This window comes from Elephantulus edwardii, unplaced genomic scaffold (assembly GCF_000299155.1).
Source record: "Elephantulus edwardii isolate Elephantulus edwardi_28Jun2011 unplaced genomic scaffold, EleEdw1.0 scaffold00013, whole genome shotgun sequence".
NCBI classification, from domain to species: Eukaryota; Metazoa; Chordata; class Mammalia; order Macroscelidea; family Macroscelididae; genus Elephantulus; species Elephantulus edwardii.
The window spans coordinates 32,750,182-32,774,157 of NW_006399763.1; the positions used below are offsets into that span (position 1 = coordinate 32,750,182).

At 39.3% G+C, this 23,976-nt stretch overlaps 1 protein-coding gene across 1 annotated transcript in view; it reads left to right on the forward strand.

Moving 5' to 3' along the window:
• The window catches only part of BACH2 (BTB and CNC homology 1, basic leucine zipper transcription factor 2), a 255,438-nt gene that overhangs the window by 104,456 nt on the left and 127,006 nt on the right, over positions 1-23,976 (forward strand). Inside the window, exon 2 of the mRNA XM_006881215.1 lies at positions 13,975-14,229. Coding sequence (XP_006881277.1) covers positions 13,987-14,229 — 243 coding nt within the window. The 5' untranslated portion in view covers positions 13,975-13,986. The remainder of the gene's footprint in view (positions 1-13,974; positions 14,230-23,976) is intronic.

A 23,976-nucleotide genomic window follows, 5' to 3' on the forward strand; every position in this document is an offset into this window, starting at 1 on the left:
AAAGGGCCCCTTTGGCAGTAGGAAACACATAGACTATTATGGAGATTGATTTTGGAATTTAGATGCACTCTTATTGATTGTGCTTGGCCGTACATGTTCCAGCCTCCTATTTAAAAACGCAGTTTTAGTTGATCTTGGTCAAACATCCTTCGAAGTAGCATAGCGCTGGTCTGTCTATTTGCTGTACAGAGGTAACTTGTGGTTACTGTGATGCTAAACACTGTGCCACTAATGTGTCAAGTGTGATAATGCCTACCCCTTGTGGACAGTGTTTGGTGGAGCTCTCTGATTAAAACAAGCTTGCAAGCAGGAGCGGCATCCACTTCTGAAATAGCTTGCCTCTGGAAACCCTATGAACTTGAGAAACAATGAAAGTTATTCAAGTGTTCAGGTATTTTGTTCATAGGATTACTGTGAGTCATCTGTGATCGACAGATCAACAGCACTTAACAACAACAATTTGGACTTGTTTTGATAATGTTGTTTTTAAGGATACTTCTGTCATTACATTTTAGGCTGTATCATATAGATGTATATGTTCATGTTCATGTCCATGTACCTGTTGTCCACGGTAAGACTTTTTTTATTAAGCCACAGAGCCTGAGTCAGACTCTCAATAAACACTTGAGTTGTTAACCTTTTCCAGCAGTGAAATGTAGCTTTGATTTCTCAGGGACAGTGTAGGGTTTTTAAGTCGTAAGACATAAAATAGGTACAGAAAAGTGAACAAAACATAAATGTGTAAATGCCCATTACAAAGTGAATGCTAATATCAAGAAGTGTAACATGTGACGGCATCTATTAAGACTTTTCTCCCCCACTTGCTCCTTTCCAAGCACAACTCTTCTTCCCACATGGAACTTCTGTTCTGAGTCTTGTCTTTGATAGTTTTACTGCCTGTATAGAATTCTTCGTTATTTGAGCTACTTGTTTTGAACTTGGCCTGACTAGAATCAGTATGCTTTTATTTTGTGACTGGCTCAACATTCATTATTAGGTCTGTGATTTTCATAGGTGGTATTGCATTGTGATTCTAATTGGCTTTTCTACTGATGGGCATTATTTGTTTCCAGTCAGAGATTGTTCTAAAAAACACTATTATAAAAACATTCCTGTATAAGGTTCTGAATATAAACATACAGATTTTTCTCTAAGGTGTAACCTCGAAATGAAATTTTCGTTCTTAGACACCATCAATTGTGGCTCTAACCACCCTGTGTGTTACAGACCAAAGCACTGCCAGCTTCTGCATCCCCCTGACGGTTGTTGCTGTTTGATGCCATTATGTGTCAGTCTATATCATTGAGGGTCTTTATCTTTTTTTAACTAACTCCCTATCTAGTAAGATGTTCTCCTCCAAAGATTGGTCCTTCCTATTCCCATCCTAGCTGCTAAGGAGCTTTCTGGCCACACTTTTTCTGGGACAAATTTGTTCTTTGTCTGGCAGCCCATGGTGTAGGCTTTACTAACACCATGATTCAAAAGTATCCCTTTTTTTATCTTCCTTAATGATGAGCCATCTTTTGTACACGTATAAGGTGACTGATACAAATAAGAAGTGATGAGGATGGCACAGGATTCAAGCCTATTGTTCACAGGGTCACTGTGAGTCATACTCAACTCGACAGCAACTAAAAGAACAAAGATAATGGAAAATACCTTGTATTAGGTCAGGTGGACCTTCTTCCTCAAAGGATCTCTTTGCTTTTTAATACTTTAAAGATAACGTTTTGCAACAGATTTGCTCAGTACAACACAGCTTTTCATTTCTTGACTGCTGCTTCCGTGAGCATTGATTATGGATTCAAGTTCTGGAAGGCAGTTTGGCACTTCCTAAAAAAGGTGAAATTCCATATGACACAGCTAGTCCACTACTTGGAATATACCCTGAGAATATGAGAACTGTGGCACAAACTGAGATTTGTACACCAGTGTTCATAGCAGCGCTGTTCACCATTGAAAGAACATGGAAAGATCACAAATGTCCAACCACAAACGATGGATTGAGAAATGATGATACATTTACACAATGGAATACTATGCAACACGCAGAAGCAATAACTTTGTAAATTATTACCTAACTTGGGAGGGACTGAAGAGCATTATGCTAAATTAACTAACTCAGTCACATAAGGATAAAATTGTATAAAACTGTTATTGTAGAATAAGTATAAGGATCCGGAAGGGGGGTGGGGGAGAGGCTGGAAGCAGAGGGATGTGGATGTGCAGGGGGAAGGTGAGATTAATCATTGGGCTGTACAGTTTGATGGGGGGGAGGTGAGGGAAATTGAGAGAATTTGTTCAAATTTGTATTTGAATTTTGTAAATTAAATAGTAGGGGGAAATTAAGGCTTTGACAACTTAAAGGCTTTTCTCTGTTTATTGGCATGTTGCTATTGGTCCACCTGTGAGGATTTTTATTTTTTTTTAAATTGAAGTATATTCCATAACAAAGGAATCTTCATCAGTAAGTGCTTCCATTTCCTTTCACTTTCAGCAAGTGTCATCACAGGTTATATTAATGAATCTTCCTCTACTCCTTAATGCTGAATTATTCTTCATATATTCCAGCTTCTTGGAATGTTGGAATAAGTATAATGAAAGGATACCCCCCTGATGCACACTTTTTTCTGATTCTGAACTATGCCATATTCTCAGAATGGAATTACTGAATAATAATCTAACATCCCTAACTTTACTGTTGATGATGATGATGATATTAATATTAAATGCCATTGAGTTAGAACCCACTAGCAGGTTTTCAGAAGCTGTAAATTGCACAGGAGAAGATTGACCATCTTCCTTCTGCAGAGCAGCAGTGGATTCAAACTGTCGGTCTTTGGGTTGTTAGCACAGCTCCCTACCCATTTAGCCACCAGAACTCCCTGCCAAACTTAACAAATAATGTCAAGTTATTTTCCAAAGTACTAGAACCAACATGATTGTATGAGAGTTCTGTTGTTTTAGATCTTCACAAATAACTTGACATTGTAAAATTTTCAGATTCTTTCCAGTATGGTGGGTGTGTAATATATGTTTAAATCTTTCTTACCTTTTTATACATACAGTTGGCTATTAACATTATAATATTTCTTCCAAATCAGCCTCTATGTTAGACTCTTCTTCTTGACATAGTTTGTATATAAATGTAAGAAAAATGCCAGTAGTTGTCACTGTTTTTCTTACTAGATTTTTTTTAAATTTTACTCTGTTCACAGGAATGGTTAAGAAAATCAACATCAACAACAAAAATTAGCAAAAAAAAATATATATTTTTATTGATTATCCCTTTTTTTCATTAATGCATATAAACCATTGTTACAAATTGTCAGTAAGTTGAACTTCCTCCTGAAAGGTCAAGGAAAATGGAAGTTTTTATTGAAATACAAGAACCATTCAAAGCTATTAAGGATTTGATGATACTATTGCAAGTGCTTCCTCCTAACAACAGCCTTAAATTTCAGTTCCCTTGGCACTAACTAGTACACACGCAGATGGAGTGTTTGAGTAAATAAAGAACATGAAATGTTTTAGCTGTTCTATGTCAGGCCCTTAACTTTAGCTTTCTGAAGCATTAGAGACATTAAGTGGCAGGCACTGCAGTTTTCCATTTAAAAAATACTGAAATTGTATCACTTTTCCACTTTAAGTAAGAAGTTTGAGTCTTGATGCAGTTGAAAAGTGTTTCCAGTCCAAAAGTAATAACTTAGTAATTTTAATAGCACTATGCACTTTAAAATTTCTGTAGACTTGATAACTTTCTTTTATAAGAATTAATCTTTGCAGAGGTATAGTAAATAATTTTAAGAAAATAAAAAAGTATGATTGATAAGAGCAGAAATTTACTCAACCATTACTAAATAATTTCATGTTTGATTCACAGACGTATTTGCTTAATGCACTGTTTCTCGGGGAAATGTAGTTGGAATTTCAGATGAAATGGCCTATAATTTGGTCCTGTTCATTACCTGCAAGCATTTTCATTTCTTTTCATGTGAAACATTCTAGACATTAACAAGTCTAGCAAAACTTAGCATTCTGCTTTTTGTGAAGTCTAGATTTCCTACCACAGATTTCTTTTTTTTTTGCTTTATATTTTTTCCTTCAGAAATAATTTAGACACTTTAATATCCAAATATGACCTGCTAATAAATGAGCAAATAAGTGAATGAATGAATTTACATCCAATAGTAGAATACCTCTGAGGGCATGGAGTTTTAGTCTGTGCAGCTTTTTTTGAGGCGATGAACATACTTATGACAAAATAATAGTAATTAACTTTTACTGCTGAACCATATGATAAGATGATTGGGGTGGATGTGTGTGTTCATGTGCAGCTGGTTTTTTTGGCCTACAGAAAGAAGACTGAGATCCAGCCAAAACCCAAATCAGAACCTTTGGAAAGCTTCCTTACAATCTGATTTCAGCTAATGTCTACATACTTTAACACATTGTCTAATGCTTAGAGTAAAGACTGGCTGTCACACTCCTCCGTGCTATTCTGGGTGCAGTTACTCACTACAGTGTGTTGCATTCTTAGATCCCATAGGAGCTGCTGCAGATTTTAAAATGTATACTGTTAGGGTGGGAGAAAGGATGTTTTGTTAATGAGGGTAAGACAAATGGAGAAAGAAACCTAAGTGTGACATTTTTAAATCTTAGCATCCATTGATAGGAGAAGTCAGATTCATTTTGGCACGTGGGTCAGTCAAAACAGATAAATTGGACAGAGTTGAGAGGAGAGCGCCCACAGTATTAGAGTAGGGGAAGGGATGACGGATTTCTAGAGGAAGGGAAAGAAACTGTGCTCCATTATGCCTGAAGAAAAGCCAATAGGGAGGGATGTGATAAAACTCATTAGAAATGTAAAGGCCAGGAGGAAAATAGTGGTATTGGCATGGAATAAGAAAGGATTATCCAGGAATAATGTAATAAAAGCAGTAAAATATTCAGGCAGGCTAAAGTCTAGCAACAGCTTCATGTGAGTTTTGGATTTTGGATCATTTAATCAACATATTTAATACTTCTTCAAATGTCTTTTAAAACTGAGAGTTTGGACCCGAAAAGCAGATATCCATGTTCGTGGAGCTGCTGTGACCCACCTCATCGTCTTGGCTTGGAGTGTACTTGTTGTCACACTTTGATTTACTCCTATCTACCGCATTAACAGAGTATGAGATTTCTTCTTAAGGTCACCTCAGCTGTCTTAAGAGTCCAGAGAGAAACAGCCTTGCTTGTCAACTGCCATCTGGTCATCCATCTACGGTCTTTGCTTTGCCAGTGTTGATGACCGCTGCTGCTAGAAGAGGTCAGTGTCAGTTGCTGCCATGAAGTGGTCAGACCAGTGATAGATAGATAGGTGACATATTCTTCTAGCTCATAAACATTTGCTTTGTTTTCTTAGAATAAATCTCTAGGCTAAGAGAGCCAAGCCTGGAGGAGTCAATAACATCAGCCTCACCCACTGTGCTAAAATGTTCTTTTAGGATTGGGTTTGGCACTTGCCAAATGTAATCTTACTGCAAAAGACCTTTTTCTTCTCTTCTTACTCAAGGACATTCTGCTCCATCCATCTAGATTTCCCTAACTTATAACTATGGAAACATAGGTGGAGGTCTCATTCCTTTTCTTATAAGCCAAACAGCACCGTTCCCATCAAGTTGATTCCAACAACAACCCTGTTAGAGACAGTGCTTCCAAGTTTGTAATGTTTATGGCAGCAGATTTCCATATTGTTCTCCTGTGAAGTAGCAGATGGGTTAGAACTGCCAACCAAGCGGTTAACCAGCACATGCTTTAATCACTGCACCAATAGGACTCCTATTCCATTTCTCTTACAAGGATTTAGTTTCCTTATTATTTTGGACACCCCATTTAATCATTTAATCTCTGTTTTTGCTAAGCCATAGAGAACAGATGAGGCATATGTATTGTCTTAAAAACACTAAACAAAAACTCCTGCCTTATCTCAATTAAAATTTTAGTGTTCCTTCCCTACGTAGAGTTAAGTGTACTTTCCTCCCTTGATTTATCCATCCATAGAACCATATAGCTGCTAGAAATTTGCTTGACTTCTACTCTAAACTTTTCCTTTTACAAACGTGGAAGTAAACTCGGAGAAAGTTAAGTGATTTGTCCATATCCACCAACTGGTCACTGCCAGAACCAGACCAAAAGCCCCAGACCTCGGGTCTGCTGTTTTCTCCACTGCATCTCACTTTCATTTCTCTCTTTTTTCCTTTCATTTCATGTTTCACTAAAGAACTTTGGCTTTTTGTCCTTCATCACTCGCTTCCCTCTTCTTGACACAGGTGCATTAATATGCATTTCTCCATAAATGTTATAGAAAAAAAATGATCCATTTCTAAGTCTGCTGCTTGTTTTGAATTAAGCACCCACCTAAGTCCTAGAACATTAGTTGTTTGCACTTAATTTTTATTGAAATTAATTAATTTAATTAATTAGTTACAATGTCTGATCAACTCCTTGTAGTATCTTGCCTTTCCCATCACCTAATTTACACATTTATTTCCTAATTTTTACTCTCCACTCCTTCCCTTCCTAACTTTGGTAACTATCCAAGAATGATTATATCTGTGTGTAAACCTTTTCTGAGCTTCTTAATAATAGTGACTTTATATAATAATTATCCCTTTGTGACTGATTTATGTCACTCAGCATAGTCTCTTTGCTGTTATAAATAATGCTGCAATAAACACGGATTGCATATATCAGTTCATGTCACAACACTTATTTCCTTAAGGTATATACCTAGTGATATTGCTGAATCAATGGATGTTTCAGTAGTCAACCTTTTAAGGAAAAGATTTCTATAGTCTCAGACTGCTTTCCATATTTCCACCTAGTTTGAAATGCCTGCTCCCTGCAAAGTATTATGATAAGAAAAATGCTCAAAAGTTTCTACAAACTAATTTAGAAAACTAAATGTGATAGGATCAATGCTTTTGAGTTGTGATGTTTAGAGAAGAAAATTGAATAATCTCATGAATTTGCAAAAGAACAAATGTGTTTTGGATGAAATGTTAACTAAGGAGCCCCTTAGAGGCAAGGATGGCAAAGCTTCATCTCGCAGCCTTTGGGCATGTTGGTCGGAGGCCCCTGGATAAAGGCATCAAGCTTGGAAAGGTGGAGGACCACCAAAGGGTGGAAACCCATCAATAAGATGGATTGACACAGTGCCTGGAGCAGTGGCAGAGATAACGAGGATACAGCAGAGTTCAGATCGGTTGTTCGTAAGGTCACCATGAGACATACCCAACACGATGGCACCTGAAAATAACAACAGATGTGATAGAAAAGGGAAGAATCAAAAAGAAAAAAGGTAAATCAGACTTAAAACCCTAGATGGGCGATAAGAAAATTCCAATACTTTCCTGGCAGAGGGAATACAATGATCAAGAAGGTGATTTTCCCAGAGTGAGGTCCATCCACTGCACTCCCAATGTGCTGACCCCTGCAATTTCCACAAGTGCAGGAAACTTGACTGCATAATTGTGGTAGTGAAGGGTTATATGCGTACTATCTCCTGTAATAAGAAAATTCTGAAAATAAAGCCATAGTTGAAAATATTTGCCTTCTTATTAGAAAATAACACAGGAGAAGGATGAACAATCTCCTCCTATGTGTTTAACAGCAGTGGGGCAATTCCTCCTTGATAGTACACATTAGAACAACATTAGAAAACAAAGACGTTAGTAGGAATTTCTTCGGTATAAATAGAAGCCATATATACTAGATCTGACCCTTTAGATTATGGTAACTGTAACTGAATTGTCTTAGTTGGTATGTGCTGGCAATTCTGAATCAACTCATAACTGACCCTCCAGCAGGTTTGCAGAGGCAGTTTAACCGCCTGGGAGGAGATTGCCCATTATTCTCCCAAGATAACGGAGTTCTGTCATTGATAACACGTTCTAACTGCACAAAATTGATTCCACATAATAAAGTTTTCTCTGTTCTTGGAATTCCCTAAAGATCAATAAGAAATGCTACCATGGAGGGCTCTTTATAGGCAAAAAGTAGTGAAAGTTGACCTCACATTCTTTGGGCATTATTGTCAGGAAGGCCAGTCCTTGCAGAAGGACATCATCCTGGAAAAGACGAAGAGTCAGAGAAAGAGAGGAAGACCCCCTCAAAAAAAAAAAAAACAACAACCAACCAAACATGAATTGACACAATGACTTTAGCAATGGACTGGATCATATCATATATCTCAAGGATAGTGCAAGATAGGGAAAGATTCAAATCCATTCATAGGGTTACTGGAGTCAACTCCTTATCAACAACACCTTATCAACACAAGGATTAGTTAACTTCTTTGTAGAAACATTGTCATAATAGTGTATTAGAAACTATCATTTATAGCTAAATATACACTGTATGGTTAGCTATATGATACATTTATCATGGAGTTGCCTTAGGTAATTTTAGTATAAAGAAAAAAATCCTCAATTTCTGCTTTGGCCAAGATGGAATAATGGGTACTAGAGTTACCCTCCTAGGCATTGGATGCTAGGCAACAGCAGACAGTGATCTCGAAAGAAGGAAAATAAACAAGCTAAGTCCACTGTGCTTTGAGAGTTTCCAATCTATAGAACGTGTAGGGGAAACCAAGGAAGAGGTTGACTGACTCCTAACTTGAAGAGGTAAAGCTGAGAGTCTGGAGAAATCATGCTGGCAAGAGTTCAAAGAACAGAAAAGTCAACTACACATGGGGACTGCTTCAGCTTCCCACAAGAGCAGCCCGTGTTTGTGATAAAAATTACACAAGGATTGGAAAAGAATCATCTGAAAAGATAAAAGTAACAGTAGTCAGAGCTCAGGAAGAGCCAGGAATAGTGCCTTTTCCTACTAGTCAGGCTGAAAAAAAAAACACAGAATCCAAGAGGCACTGAGGAAAGCACTCAAGAGTTTTGAGTAAGTTCTGGGGAAGAAGTATCCCTACACGGCTGCTCCCCCTTAACAAACTTCAAATGGAGGACCCGAAAGGATCAAACCATTTCCAAGTAATTCAACTCTGACTTAGAACAAAGGTCAAGAAGACTCTTTATAGGAATACAGAAATATGCACCATCTGGTTAAGTAAAATGTCTCCTATCTAGGGGAGTTGTGGTGGCTTAATGGTAAGGAGCTACACTCCCAACTCAGTGGTGGTGGTGGTGGTGGTGGTGGTGGTGGTGGTGGTGGTGGTTTGTCAGCCAGTCAGCATCAACCCATGGCTGACCCTTCAGAGAGTTTTCAGAGGCAGTAAATTGCCTAGAGGAAATCGTCCATCTTTCTCCCATGGTGTGTTCGAGCTGTATGCCTTTGGGATTGCAGCTCAGCTTCTTAACATTAGGCAAACAGCTTTCCCAACCTAATGGATTGTTGTTATGTGCCATCGAGTCACCATAGCAACCCTATGTATAATAGCTCTGAACCCTGCCCTGTCCTTAACCAGTCTCACTGACTCTGATACAGCTAATCCCATTGCTGAGTCCATCAAACTCACCCTCTTCCTGTGCTGTCTCTCTCCACCCTTCCAAGCATGATGTGCTTCTCCAAAGACTGGTCCCTCCTGGCCATGTACCCAAGGTATGTGAGATGCAGCTTGAAAATCCCAGCCTCAAGGAGAAACTTAACTTTTGCCCTCTCCAAGATAGACCTATGTGTTCTCCTGGTGGTCCATGGTATGTTGAATACTCTTCCCAACCACCACAATTCAAAAGCACCGATTCTTCTTCTGATATCCTTAGTCATTATCCAACTCTGATTTGTTGCAAATAATTGCAAAGACCATGGCCTGGATCATGTGCACCTTAGTCTCTAGATTGAAATCATTGCTATTTAGCACTTTGAAGAGGTCCTTGTTAGCAGACTTTCCCAAAGCAATTTGTCTTTTGTTTTCCTGACTGTTGGTGCCAAGAGTGTTAATTGTGGAGTAAAGCAAGCTGAATTTGTTAACAACCTCAGTCTCTTCTGCATCCATCATGGTGCTGCCAGTTGGCCCAGTAATGATACAGTAGTACGTAGTTAAAAGCCACCACCTGCTCCACGGGGAAAAAAATAGCAGTCTCCTCCCATGTGATTTACTGCATCTGAAAAGCTGCTGAAAGATCACCTATGAGTTGATTCTGACTCGATGGTACTCAACACCACCACCATCTAGTTTTAAATTTTGAGACATGTAAAGCAAAACTAAAAGAAAAAGAAGAAAACACTCAATCTTGCGGAATTGGTTCCAACACATAATGACGATCAGATTTCAAAGGCTGTGGATTTTAACCTGTGTTCTTTCTTCAGCAAAGCTGCCTGTGGGTACAAACTGCCAGGGATTTTCAGCTGTTAACAGTGCAGCTTGCTGCCTGATTTTGCAACCAGTGCTCCACCAGGTCATGCAAAGGATCAGAAAAATATCCATAAAGAAGAGAAATACCAATCAAATCAAACAGGAACCAGAACTGATGGAAATATTACCATTAACAAGCAGGCACACTAAAAACAGCTTTTCTAACTATTTCATATGTCCAAAAAGTTAGAGAAAATATTTAATATGTTAGATAAATACCTGAAAGGTATATTAAAAATTCTCAAAACATTTAAAGATTATAACCATCTGAATAAAATGAAAATTACACACTGTAAGAGATTATTGGTAGACATTGAAGAAGAAAAAATTAGTGAACTTGAAAGTACAGCAATAGAAACTAGTCAAAATAAAACACCACATTCTCACTATCCAGAATGCGAGAAGTGGAATTACTATAGATTCCACCAGGATGAGAGTCTCCATGTCAGGAAACGTTGTTACTGTTTTTGTTGATGATGAGGACTGTGTCGAGCATGGCTCATAGCGACCTTATGAACAAAAGACCTGAAGCCTTTCTGTAACTGTCATCATTTCTCCCAAGTTCATAGAGTTTACAGAGGCAGGTGGTTTAGGAAGTGGATGCCACTCCTGCTTCCAAACCTGTCTTAAACTGGGAGCTCCACCATACACTGTCTACTGTGGGCATGGTGATTAATATGGTAACTATCATGAATGTGATGTTAGTTTCTAGGTTGTATACATACAAAATTGTGTGTATATATGTTGTTAAGTGCCTTTGATTCATCTGCAACTCATAGTGACCCCATGTACAACAGCTCTGAACCCTGCCTGTCCTGAGCCAGTCTCACTGACACACCTATCTCCATTGCCCCAGTTATTGTATCAGTCCATCACCTCCAGGGTCTTCCTCCCCTGCTCTTTCTCTCCACCCTTCCGAGCAGGATGTCCTTCTCCAAGGAGTAGTCTCTCCTGGCCACATGCCCAAAGTATATGAGATGGAGCTTCAAAATCCTAGCCTCCAAGGAAAAGCTTGGTTTCACTTTCTCCAAGATAGACCTATTTTCTTGGCAGTCCATGATATGTTCAAAACCCTTCTTCAGCACCTCAACTCAAAGGCATCAATTCTTCAGTCATCCTTAGTCATTGTTGAACTCTCTGATGCGTTGCAAGAAATTGTGAAAAACAAGGCCTGGATAAGGCGCACCTTAGCCTCTAGACTTACATCCTTGCTTCTCGGAACTCTGGAAAGGTCCCTGACAGCAGATTTACCTAATGCAATTCGTCTTTTGATTTCCTGACTGCTGGTGTCAAGAGTGTTGATTGTGGATTCAAGCAAGCTGTAATTGTTAACAACCTTAATCTCTTTTCCATCTATTATGGTGCTGCCAATTGGCCCAGTGATGAGAATTTTATAAATTAGGTCATTTTAAAATATTCATGTATGCTGTTTTAAAATATCTCAGTGGACACTATTTAAATTTTTTAAAAAATTGTCATGGATTGAATTGTGTGTTCCTTCTGATTAGGCAGGCATGATTCCCAGAATTGTGTGATCAGCTATAACTATGCTCCATTTTGTGATGTGTTATAAATTCTGACCTCTCTGCATTAGTGAGGCAGGATTAAGTTGTGTTAATGGTAATTAGGTTATATTTGCTGTGATGTTCTTATGTACTGTTTAGTCAGGACTGACCCATAGCTGACGCTCCAGCAGGTTTTCAGAGACAGTAAGTCACATGGGAAGAGATTGTCCATCTTTCTCCTGTAGAGTGACTGGTGGATTCTAACAGCATGCCTTTGTGTTGACAGCACAATTCTTTACCACTAAACCACCAGAACTCCGTTTAGTATGATGATACTGTTTTAGGCTATCAAGTTAGAACTGACCCATCGCTGACCCTGCTAGTGGAGCATGGGGGGGGGGGTTCCCCTAAATATTCAGAGCTGACTGATAGTTTACCCTCTTTTGGGCTCCCAAGGCTATAAATTACCCATCTTCTCCCTCACAGCTACTCTTGGATTAGCAACCTAATTCCATGTGCTCCATCAGAATTGCCTAATTTATTAGTAGATAAGTTAAATTGAGTATGACTATGCAATGGAATATTATTTTGAAATAAAAATGAAGTGCTGATATGTGCCATAACATAAAAAAACTCATTTGCACCGTAACTGGGACAATGAGGTAGGTGTGTCAGAGTCAGTGAGCCTCGCTCAGGACAGGGCAGCCTTCAGAGCTGTTGTACGTAGGGTCTCTGTGAGTCACAGGCAACTCAACAGCACATAACAACATTGCCATCCAGTCAAAACCTACTCACAGTTGGCCCTCCAGCTGACTTTCAGAAGCTTCAAATTCAGGTTTTCCCATCTTTGTCCCCCAAAGCAGCTGTCCATTCGCAGTGCAACTCCTCACGCATTAACCTTAACATGAAAGGACCTTGAAATGTTAGTCTAAGTGCAAAGCACCAGACAGAGAGGATGCTGTATGATATTATTCTGCTATTAAGTGTCCTCAGTTCAGACTTCTAGCTTCCTAAACTGTGAAAGAAAAATTTCTGTTTGTTCAGCTCAACCACTTGTGTTTCTGCTCTGAAAGCACTCCTTTTATAACAGTGATCTTCACTGTTAAATACATCGTTTTTTATATAAAAATTACTCTATAAGCACCCAGGAAATAAAAAGACTAATTACATTGGGAAAGACTGTTATCAGGGACCTCTCCAGAGCAACAATGTCAGTCTCTGAATATTAAGGTGTGCCTGATCCAGGCCATGATCTTCACAGTTATATGCTATGCATCATAAAGGTGGACAGTGACTACGGCTGCTGAGAAAAGGAGAATTAATGTCTTTGAGCTGTGATGCTGGAGAACAGTGTTGAATATACTATGGACTTCTAAGAGAACAAACAGGTGTGTCCTGGAGAGTGTGATACCAGGCTGCGCCTTGGATGCAAGGATTCTGAAGCTCCATCTGACATACTTTGGACATGTTGCAAGGAGGGACCAGTCCATGGAGAGGGACATCATGCTTGGAAGGGTCAAGGTGCAGCACAAGAAAGGATAGTGACAGTACAATTCCATATACTTTTCAGAGCCAAGCAATGATCATATTATGCTGGCTGTGCTTTATCTGAAATAGCAAGAGGAGCCATTGTAAAGCTGAATTTGTTAAATTATGTACTTTGATTAGATATTTACTTTGACACTTTAACCAGATTTCAACTTAGGAACATTATGTGTCCCTCACCAGCACAGCATTGCAAACACTTTAAAATGATTCATTTCCTCTTTAACACAAATCTCGATTAGTTCTTGAATTGGTGCTATTTATAAATAGTAGAAGTTCCTTTTTAATCTTATAGCCATATCAAAGTGACAAAGTTGTACCTCTGTGTTTAAAAATTCTGTGTACATTCTCAAAATCTGGTTTTGTTACTGTGAGGTAAAAGGCTGCAGTGAGTGGAATGCTAAAGGTCTGTCACACATCACGACTTTGCAGGTAAGTGTTCTGAGAGTGTGCTAAGTGAGCTTGACTCTGCTGGTTGGCAGTTCCTTTTTGCTGGAAGACACTGGAACCAGGATGCCCTGTGCCTCCTCTCTCTGACTCTAATGGATGTAGTGATCAGGCCTTCCTTTCTTTCAGGGTGTGAACGGCATGTCTGTGGATGAGAAGCCTGACTCCCCCATGTATGTGTATGAGTCCACAGTCCACTGCACCAACATCCTCCTGGGCCTCAATGACCAGCGGAAAAAGGATATTCTCTGTGACGTGACTTTGATCGTGGAGAGGAAGGAATTCCGGGCCCACCGGGCTGTGCTGGCTGCATGCAGTGAATACTTCTGGCAGGCGCTGGTTGGACAGACGAAACATGACTTGGTGGTCAGCTTGCCTGAGGAGGTACGGTTGTTTGGTTTCTCCCAGTGGTTGTCAATGGAGATATATTGGCTGGTAGAAAATTGGCCTTCTGGAAACTAGAAGGTAGACAACATGTCTTCACTCAAGGGTTTATGTCCAAGCCACCCACACATTAGGTTTGCGGTGTAACCAGTTTCTGTTTTATGCACTCGAAGTCTCAGAGCCACGAGTCTGAACACAGCCCCTAACTTGAAGGGAACCGCGCCTCACCTGTGGCTCAAGGTTACTTGTAGTTTCTAGTTCACTTACTCTTCGGGTTTTGAGTAGTTCAGTCAGTGTGTGATACAGACCTCGATGTGGGATCTGAATCACTGTGACGGTTGCTATGATTTTGCTCTTTCAGATGGTTTTAAGGATTGCTAGATTTCCCTTGAGAGTAAAAGAATGAAAGAATTCACAGCCCCATCCCTGCTTGGGGGGAAAATAAGAGCAACCTGTAATTTTCACAGTTAATATAGCAACATTCTAAGAAGGAAGTGTAAACTTGCTTTTCTCACTATTCTTGAAAATACCCTAGTTGGTTTTTTTTTAATTACTTCAGTGAATCTGGTCATTTCTGTACTTGAAGGTCCAGAGATGACATTCAGTTAGATTATTTGAGCTACAGGAAGTCAGAGTGGGCTTCACAATGGCACACTATTAAATAGTCACCCTTTGAACTGTGTGCACAACCCCTTTTCTCCTCTCATCCTTAATTTTCATTTCAACTGGATACTGAGCTGTCTTAGGACAGAATGTTTCCCTGTGACTGCAGGCCCATCACCAGCACTTTGGCAGGTTATGCACTGAACTCCCCCATGAGTACAACTCCCTAGTCTGTGGGCATGGCCCTCGGAAGTATGCAGCGTGACTCTAAGCAGCACTTCACTGGAGTGTGAGAAGCCAAAGACCGCATCACTCTGACATAAGGCACCAGTGATTACAACCAGCACTGAATCAAGTCAATAAAACTATAAGTGTGTGTGAGACAGAAGGAAGTTGCTGAGAGAGCATCTTCTCTACCAAAAACGCACACTCATTGCCATCTAGTCAGAACAAACTCATTCAGTGAAAGGAGATTGTCCTTCTTTCTTCCAGAGAACTTCTTGAAGATTTGAATAACCAGAGAGGTGTAGCCTCAGCAGAATAACACCCGATGAACTAAATCACCGGAAAGCCTTGCTCTAACAAAAGGCATCCAATTGAATCGAGACGGGCCTGAGACCACCAGGTTCCGGTCACTCATTAAGCAAATATTGCCTAGCAGGAGAGGGGCCAACTGATAAAGTGAGGACTGCACAAGCATTCCGCATTTTTGTGTGAATATCCTTTAATATTCGCAAAACACTCTATTACCAATCCTTAAACCACTAACTTTGAGAACTAGAAAGATGAACAGTAGTAGGAGTGAAATGAAAGACCCATTGAAGAGGTAATTTGAAGAAAGAGTTATGAACTCAGTACCACAGGAAGGATAAAGAATGGTAACTGGGGTCTGACCTGGTGGTTCTAAGCTAGATCTTCTTCATCCCCACTGAGAGAGAAAGACATAACCCATTCACTTCCAGGAGCAGTCAGCATGGTTGCTACCACCTAGTATAGACTTTCATCAAATCTAAAGCTCTTTCTTCTTCAGTCCATCAGAGGAATGTATCTGTTTATTCAAAACTCTGGAATTCTCTGGAAATAACCTTGAAAACTTATATTATCCAGCATGATCTTGTCTGCAGGACAGGGCTATTGATTTGTTAACTATGATTGTTTAAGAGCCATTTCATTCATAGTGTTTTTCACATAATTAGAATATTAAAATTATATTTTATTTAGGTTAGATTCTCCTTGATGACTCAGCCGGAACCATCTGAGGCCCCTTGCATTTAATTGCAGGCCTATATCACTTAGCTCTGAAATTCTGTCTGGGCCCCTAGTTCTTCTCTATAAAAGCCACTAAAATTCTGAAATCCTTGAATTACTGGTAAATAATGTACCACTCATATGCAGGCAACTCATTGCCATGGAGTGGGAACCAACTCAGTGGAGATGGCACGTCTTTTTCCTAAGGAACCATTGGTGTACTTATACCATCAAGTGGCTCAGCCTTTGAGTTAACAGCACAATTCTCAGTGGTCTATTCAGGGCAGGGACATTTGAAAGAAATTGGGTAACTAAATGTATATGACATAACCTAAGAGTTTTTAATACCAATTTCCTGGTAATTGCTTATTTCTCTAGCGTTGGACATTCTTTAAAGAGGCACACTGTGCAGACAACACATCAGAATCTACTGTTTGATCCTCTTTGGTTATTGAGAAATGAGGGGCATTTGGTCAACAAATTTGCCTTCCTCCTGGCCACGTACATGATCACTGCCCCTTCTCTATCCACAGCTTCTAAACATTGTAGTTGTTTGTGTATTTGGAACCTTCAGGTGTAATGCTATGCTTTTTTAAAAAAAAAACAAACACATGACTTTATGTTGGCAGTGCTTCAGCAGATGAGATCTGCAGACCCAGTGGTATTTTCCTTTATGGATCTATCTATCTATCTTTGCTTCTGAGGCCTCCTTTGAACAGCCCTCCCCCTCTGCTCAGAGCCCTCTCATGTGGCCCACATTTTTTTCCTCTCTTTGCTGTGTCACACTGAAATGTCCTTGCAGGCTCCGTGGTAATTGTCCCTCTTCACTCAGTAAATTACTTCATAGAATGTGAATTAAGTGATAAATAAGCAGCAGCCCCAACACTACCTTGGAAAGTAACTGCCTGAATCTAAGTGGCACTTGATATTATAAGAAAAGAATGTGATTAATTCCTTGCCCTCTACATCTGTGCTCCCTGGCCAGCCAGCTACATGCTTCTCAGGGGGACAGGATGGGCAAATTGGAGTTTTTCTTTGGATTATAAAGCTTCTGAAAGCAAGCTACTAACAATTCTACTTTCCTGCTCTGTCAGTGTAGGCCAGATCCAGCTCTTCCCTTCACTGCTGTCCACTCATGAGATTCAACCCACAAATACTGATGGCCACGCAGTTACCAGCAAATTAGAGGCACTCATAGAATACAGCACCCTGGAGGTTCATATCCATAGTGGCTCTGCAGGAGAAAGATGGGTAGTTCCCCCCACACCCCCCTCCACGTGAATTACAGCCTTGAAAACCAGCTGACAGGTCAGCCATGAGTTTGGTCCTGACATAACAACATTGAGTTTGAGAGTTTGGATGTCCAGGTAGTCTCTAAACTAGAAGTAGGACAGAAAAAAACAGAGGTTGCCTTCTGAAAGGCAAAAAAGAATTAAAATGTCTTTTCTTCCCTTCCCCTTAACCCCGCCTTTGAAATGGAAAGGCAGCTATTCCCAGTGTTTATAGGACTTGAGTGTTGGCTTCCCATTAGGAAACACCCAGATGTGTGTGGCAGGAAACAGTAGTAAATGAGGCATTGGACTGAATAATTTCATGTATACTTTAAACAAAGGGAGCTCTGATGGCATAGCTCGGAGGGGGGTTGTGCTGCTAACCCTGAAGGTGATAGTACCTTTCTGGCAATTTGAATCTACCAGCTACTCTGAGAAAGAAAGATGAGTGATCTTCTCTTTTACAATTTATAGCCTCAAACCTGCTGAAAGGTCAGCTCTGAGTCAGTTCTAACTCAACAACAGTGATGTTTGTTTAGACTCTTTACACAAGCACATGGCCAAGCCTTTCTTCCTGGGCAGCACTGGGTAGGTTTGGGCTGGCAACCTCTAGGTGAGTGAGTGGTCAAGCATCAACCGCTTCTGTCATCCAGGACTCTTTAATTTCTTATCAGTAAGTGTATTTGATGCTAAGAGATCAAGAGAAAAGAGTACATGTATCAAGCATTACAAAACCATTCTTATTCCTCCACAGCTTATTAGGATTGAACTTAGTTCATAGAACACTCTCTCAGCTATTGTCAAGGAGACCATTTCCTGCTGGATGCCAACCATGTTCAAAGTGTCATCATCACAGTGATGAAACTCTGTTATATTTCAAGCAGGGAGAGCTAGAAATAGAGTATCCATTTTAAACACATGCAGCCCACAGTGGATTTGTATACCAGCCCCTTTGTTCAAGAAGGCTACTTCACTCCCTCATAGAAGGCCAGGGAAAGAGCCACTGTGGAGAGGATTTTGCCAGTGTTCCACTGCCTTTCTTCAAACTGATTGTTTCTGCCCTCCTGTTCTTTAGATAAGAGAAAGAATCCAGGGACTGGCTATAGGGTGAAAATTAATTTGATCAGTTTAAGTAGACCTTATGATTTATTTGATATCTTTCAGAATTCTTTTTTATGTTCATTTTATGTGTGTATGTCTTGTCTCTATCTCTCTCAATGTCTTTGGTACATATTCCATTTCTTTATTGCTAAACAAAAAAGAAACCTGGCACAAAAATATTCTGAAGATAAAAGTAGGAACTGGAGAACATTATGTTAAATGAACTCAGTCTCATAAAGACAAATACTGTATAGGACCTTTATTGTAGAGCAAGTACGAGGATGGGGGGTGCTTAAACATAGGGTCACACAATTTGATGGGTGGAGAGAGGGATTGGGAAAGCAAAAGGGAAAGGGAAAGGTCTGGTGTAAGAAAACAATGCATATGGACTTTATGAACTTTGTAAACCAGTATAAAATAAGTTTTTTAAAAGTATTTGACATTAAGTGTTAGCTACAGAATGTAATAAAGAACCTTCTTACAGCAGTACTGCCAAGCACAGATGCCAACAAGGACAGTATGGAATCTTCTAGGCTGAAAGCTTTTAAAGAATAGAAAGGCTGTTAATGTCTCTGAAATGAATCATTCCCCGTATTTTATGAAAGCAATAAGATAGTTAAGGTTACTTTTGTGGTATCTCTTCAGAAAGTTAGGAAGATACAGAAAAGCTAGAAGGAAGACTGAGAAAGAACAGCCATTGAAGTAGGAGGAAAACCAAGAATGTGTAGTATCCTGAAAGCCAGGTTAAGAAAGTTTCGAGCAGGAGCGAGTAACAAGCTATGTCAGATGAGACTGACAGCTAAAATGAAGGCTGATGACCATTCAGTGATCTGGACACTCTGATTTCATCCAGTACTCTCTGGGGAGAAAAAACACAATTTGCTTCTTTTGTAGACACGGAGAAGAAAGGAAAGCTAATGTGTGGACTACTTTTTTTTTTTTTAACTTCTTGAAATTTGAATTTACAGAAGAAATTGGTTTCCATTTAACATTTCATACGTGCATGACTTTTTGTGACATTGATTACAAAGCCCACACTGTGACAACACTTCTCATTTCTTCCCTGGAGTCCCTGTTTTCCATCCATCCTTGTTTCCTCTCCCTCCTGCCTTACAATCTCTGTCAATGGGAAGATGCTGCCCCTTTTGATATGTATGATTTGATTACTCTGTGGCGTGCCTCCTCCTCTAACGTTATTGACCTTATAGGTAGTATTGTTGTTCATTTGAAAGTTGAGTCTAAGGGGTGATTTCAGTTCACAACTTGAAGGCTGTCTAAAGGCTGTAGTCTCAGTGTATTGGCGTATTTTTGAGGCATTCTATCGGAGACAATCAGATTGGCAAGGGATCGAGCTGTTGTACAAGCGACTCCACACACATAACAACAACAAACTAAAGGGAACAGAAGAATGGGCCAGTAGCTTGTTTGTTGATGTTACTATTTCATTTAAGTATGCAGAAATTCCAGCGTGTTTGCATTCTGTAATAAAGACTGCCAGTGTTCACCTGTCCTCAATTTTCCTTGTCCCTGAGTTTTCTGGAAGATAAAATTTGTGATCAGCTGGGCCGTGGGACTATGAGTAATCTAATGAAATATGATAGAAGGAACTAGTAACTCCTTGTCCAACGTAGTCAAGACAATTCTCAGAACTCAGACTCATTGCCGTAGAGTCAGAACTAACTCAGAAGTGGAGGCTCCAGCAGATGTTTTGAGACTGTAAGTCTCACAGGACAGATTGCCCTTTTTTCTCCCTCCAAGCCCCTGATGGATTCATACCACTAGAGAGACACTGCTTTTGGGGTTACAATGTGACTTTTTTAAGGGCTGTACCACCAGAGATCCCTAGATTGTTAAGAGCAGGTAGGTAGGAATTCTTCATGTTCTTTCCTAGCAGGTTAGCTGGGCTTCAGAGTACTCAAGGTGGCGGAAATGCACCCTAAATCCATGAGTCAGTGTTGGAATAGAGCCATCTTACTCAGATCAGACTTTGATATTAATAAATAAACTATTGGGTTAAACCACTAAGATTCTGTGTTTACTCGTTAACCACAGGAGATCCTAGCCTATCATGACTAATACGTGGGTTTATGAGGAAATCCAAAAAAAAGAAAATTTGATGAGCCAGTCAACAGAAGGCCAGTTCCTAAAAAAAAAAAAATCCATGAGTGCCCAAGAAATAATGAAATCAAGCAACCAAGAAGTCATACTCAACCTTTGCAAGGCATATCCTTACCTAAAAGTCATAAAATTGAACTGATTGGTCTCAGATGTCTTATACCATGATATATTTTATGGTCCTTAAAATTTTCTAAGTTCCTACTGGAAGAGAGAAACTAAAACCTGCTGATGAGAAAGAGAGATGATGTATTTGGATCTAAAGGAGAAGCCACAGAAAGGGGAAGCAAACTGGTCAGGAAAGAAGAAAGCCGTGGAACTCAGGAAAAGGTGTGAACTAAATTCTCTTACTTGTCTTGGCTTGTGAATACACACTTTTCAGACAGAGTCTTAGGGGAGTTTACAGGACATAACAAAGTTGTAGAAGTGACAGACCATGCATGTGGCTCATTAACGACTTCAGGATTAGGATTTTGGTAAAATTATTCTCAATTTCATGATCTCATTTTCATTACAAGTATGCAGAAAGTAGCAATACTAGTTACCAACATGACTTGCAGAGCTGCTGTTCAGATTAATGAAATGTGATATGTTAAACTTCTTGGAAGGATGATGCTATATAAACAGTAGGTGTTATTATTGCCATAAATGGAAAGCCGTCTTCCCTGATGAAATAGCTCTTACCTCAGAATCCTCATTAAAAGCTATGGTGCAATTTTCCAAGTTGTATTAGTGAGACTTGGCACCAGATGAAAAAAGGCAAATAAATAATAAGTCAAAATATTCTAGGTAACTACTTGCCGGCATGTAAAAAGTTTTCAAGTCCTAGAATCATGCTGATAATTTTTAAATGCCTGAAGGCAAAACTTATTTATAGTAATACAAAGGTGACTTCTAGCCCTGAAATCTGGGCATCAGTCTCAGACAGGAGTGAAGTAAAGCAAAGCCATGAAAAAGGGAGCTAATACTATTGTAATTTTGCTTCAGAAAGCTGCAGAATGGTGCTGATACAGAGAGACGGAAATTTGGTGTGAAAATAGCCACAGCAATAGCTAATTTTAAAACTGAAATGCATAAGCTATTTCCAAACTTCTTACATTTTTTAAATCCTGAGGCCAGTAAGTCCTATTTAAAGTAACTCTTGTCGAAATGGCATAGTAGTAGGAGTTGAGTAGACAAAAACCTAAGACGTATCTAAAAATTATTTTTAAGTGACCTGATTTCAAAGCCAGTTTTAAGGTTTTCTTTCATTGTACTCATATGCTATAAAAGTACCTCAATAATCAACATTTTAACATGGCTCATGACAAGGACTTAGTTAAGTTGCTTTCATTGAATTTTATAACATGAATTACTAGTGTATTGATTTTAAAACTCTTTCTGTCTGTGAATAACTGCCTTTATATTTTTTTTCTAATGGGAGTTTTGTAGCTATTTTTATTAAAATTAATACTGTCTATAAAGACAAAATTTAGATCTGTGAAGTTCCATGATCATTAACCATATTTTTGTCTTACTTACTCATAGAACCATATCTTTAGCAGGTTGCTTAATAAAATCTTTCATATATGATAAGAAGCTAAATAGCATTTGGAGAGTTTCATAGGTTTTTGTTTTGTTTTTGTTAAAATTATTTCCACTTCCCATCAAGATTTGCCCCTCCTAATAAGAAAAAAAGATATGATAGATATAAATGGCTGTTAGTCAAAGGTGTTGTAGGCCATGCCAACAGGAGCTGGCAGCAGGCCACAGTCCAATTAGCATGGCTTCATCATTGCAGAGTAATCACCCTTGAGTTGATGGTTGAGTCACTCATGATGTAGTGGTAGTTCACTTGAGCCAGTACTTCTTAGAATGGGTTTCTTGTTCGCTGTTATTACCTGCCCTACTTTGCCAATAAAAGTTCAGAGCCATTTAGGCTGAAAGCTGAACGGAAGAGAAACTTAAATTATATATTTAATTTCTCTTTGCTTCCTGAAAACTGAGATCGCAATTAAACCATGAAAGCAAGGTGTGTTTTTTAAGTGAATTACAAGAAAATAGTTTCCACACCAAAATACTCCAGAGTTGGAATCCAAAAGTCAGGTTTTGTTCTGTCTTTTCTTTGGCAACCTTACCCGTTGGCACAAATCTGAGTGTATCAGTAAAGTTACCTAATAATCTTAATGGATTCACATTCCATTCAAAAACTTGGAATGTCACCAGACTGCTTCAAGTTTCAGCTCTCTTGTTGGAGTGTTCATGACATTTCTGGTGGGTGTGCAGTTGTAAAACCAGACAGATTTTTGAAAGAGGTCCTTCTTATGGTGAGAACACCTGGAATCTTGGTTGAATTAGCTGTAAGCCAGGAAATTGATTCAGGAATTTTTTAATAAAATGGATCATATCCATCCATTGGAGTGGTGTGTGGTTGCCATTTGGGGGGAAAACTAAACCTGTTCTTAGAAACAAGAGAGAGCAAAATAAAACTGTGACCACTAATGGATTACAATTTTTATGTTTATATTCTTGATGGTTTTGACATTTAACTAAAGTACAGACTGTGTAAAGGATTGAGGCATTTTTGCATTCAAGAGTAAGTCAAGCACTTCTGGTTTGCTTGTAGAAGTGTTGTGAAGGGTTGGTGGGGTTTTTTTTGTTTTTTGTTTTGAGGGGTTGCCCCCCAATTAAATTGATATACGTAGTAAAAATTCATCACTTTGCCATAGACTTCTAAAATATGTTGACAGTCTCTCCAACTGCCGTTGGCACCACCTTATACAAGCAAGTGATGCAGCAAGCTTTACTCTCCAGGATGGACTTCAGTCAGTATGCAGCCTGGCAAAGGCTGTGTGTGAAAAAGTTAATGCGTTCAGCACCCTGGGTGGGATGGAGCCAGGTCTGCACTATGAGCACATTTCTTAACTGGCAGCAAAGAGAAATACTGACAGCTGTTACCAAGTAAGCCAAAAAGTTGGCTGGGGGAGAGGGGATGGAAATATGCTGGAAAGTAGCCAATAAATGGTGCCTGGGTTTAGAAGAAAATCAAAGCAATGATAAAGAAGGTCACCATTACACACTTGTTGAGGGAACGACTATTTCATTTTATTTTGGTGTTTTAAAAAGGAAGTATTAAATGTCACTGCTATTTACTTTGGGGGGGATACTTTATTTATAAACCTTCATTTTTGTTCTGTTACTTTTTCTTATTATGCAAAATGAAAAATTGTATAAATGACACAATTTCCAGAGCACGCATCAGCAACCTGAACTGAGCAGAGCAAAGTAGATCTCTGAGTGCAGTTATGTGTGCTGAGCTGTGCTGAGTAATGCAAAATGGAGTGGAATAACATATGCAGATCACTTAGCAAAGATCTGGTACCTCATGGCTGAACTGATTCTTGCTTAATTAGTTCTTAGAAGAGAAGAA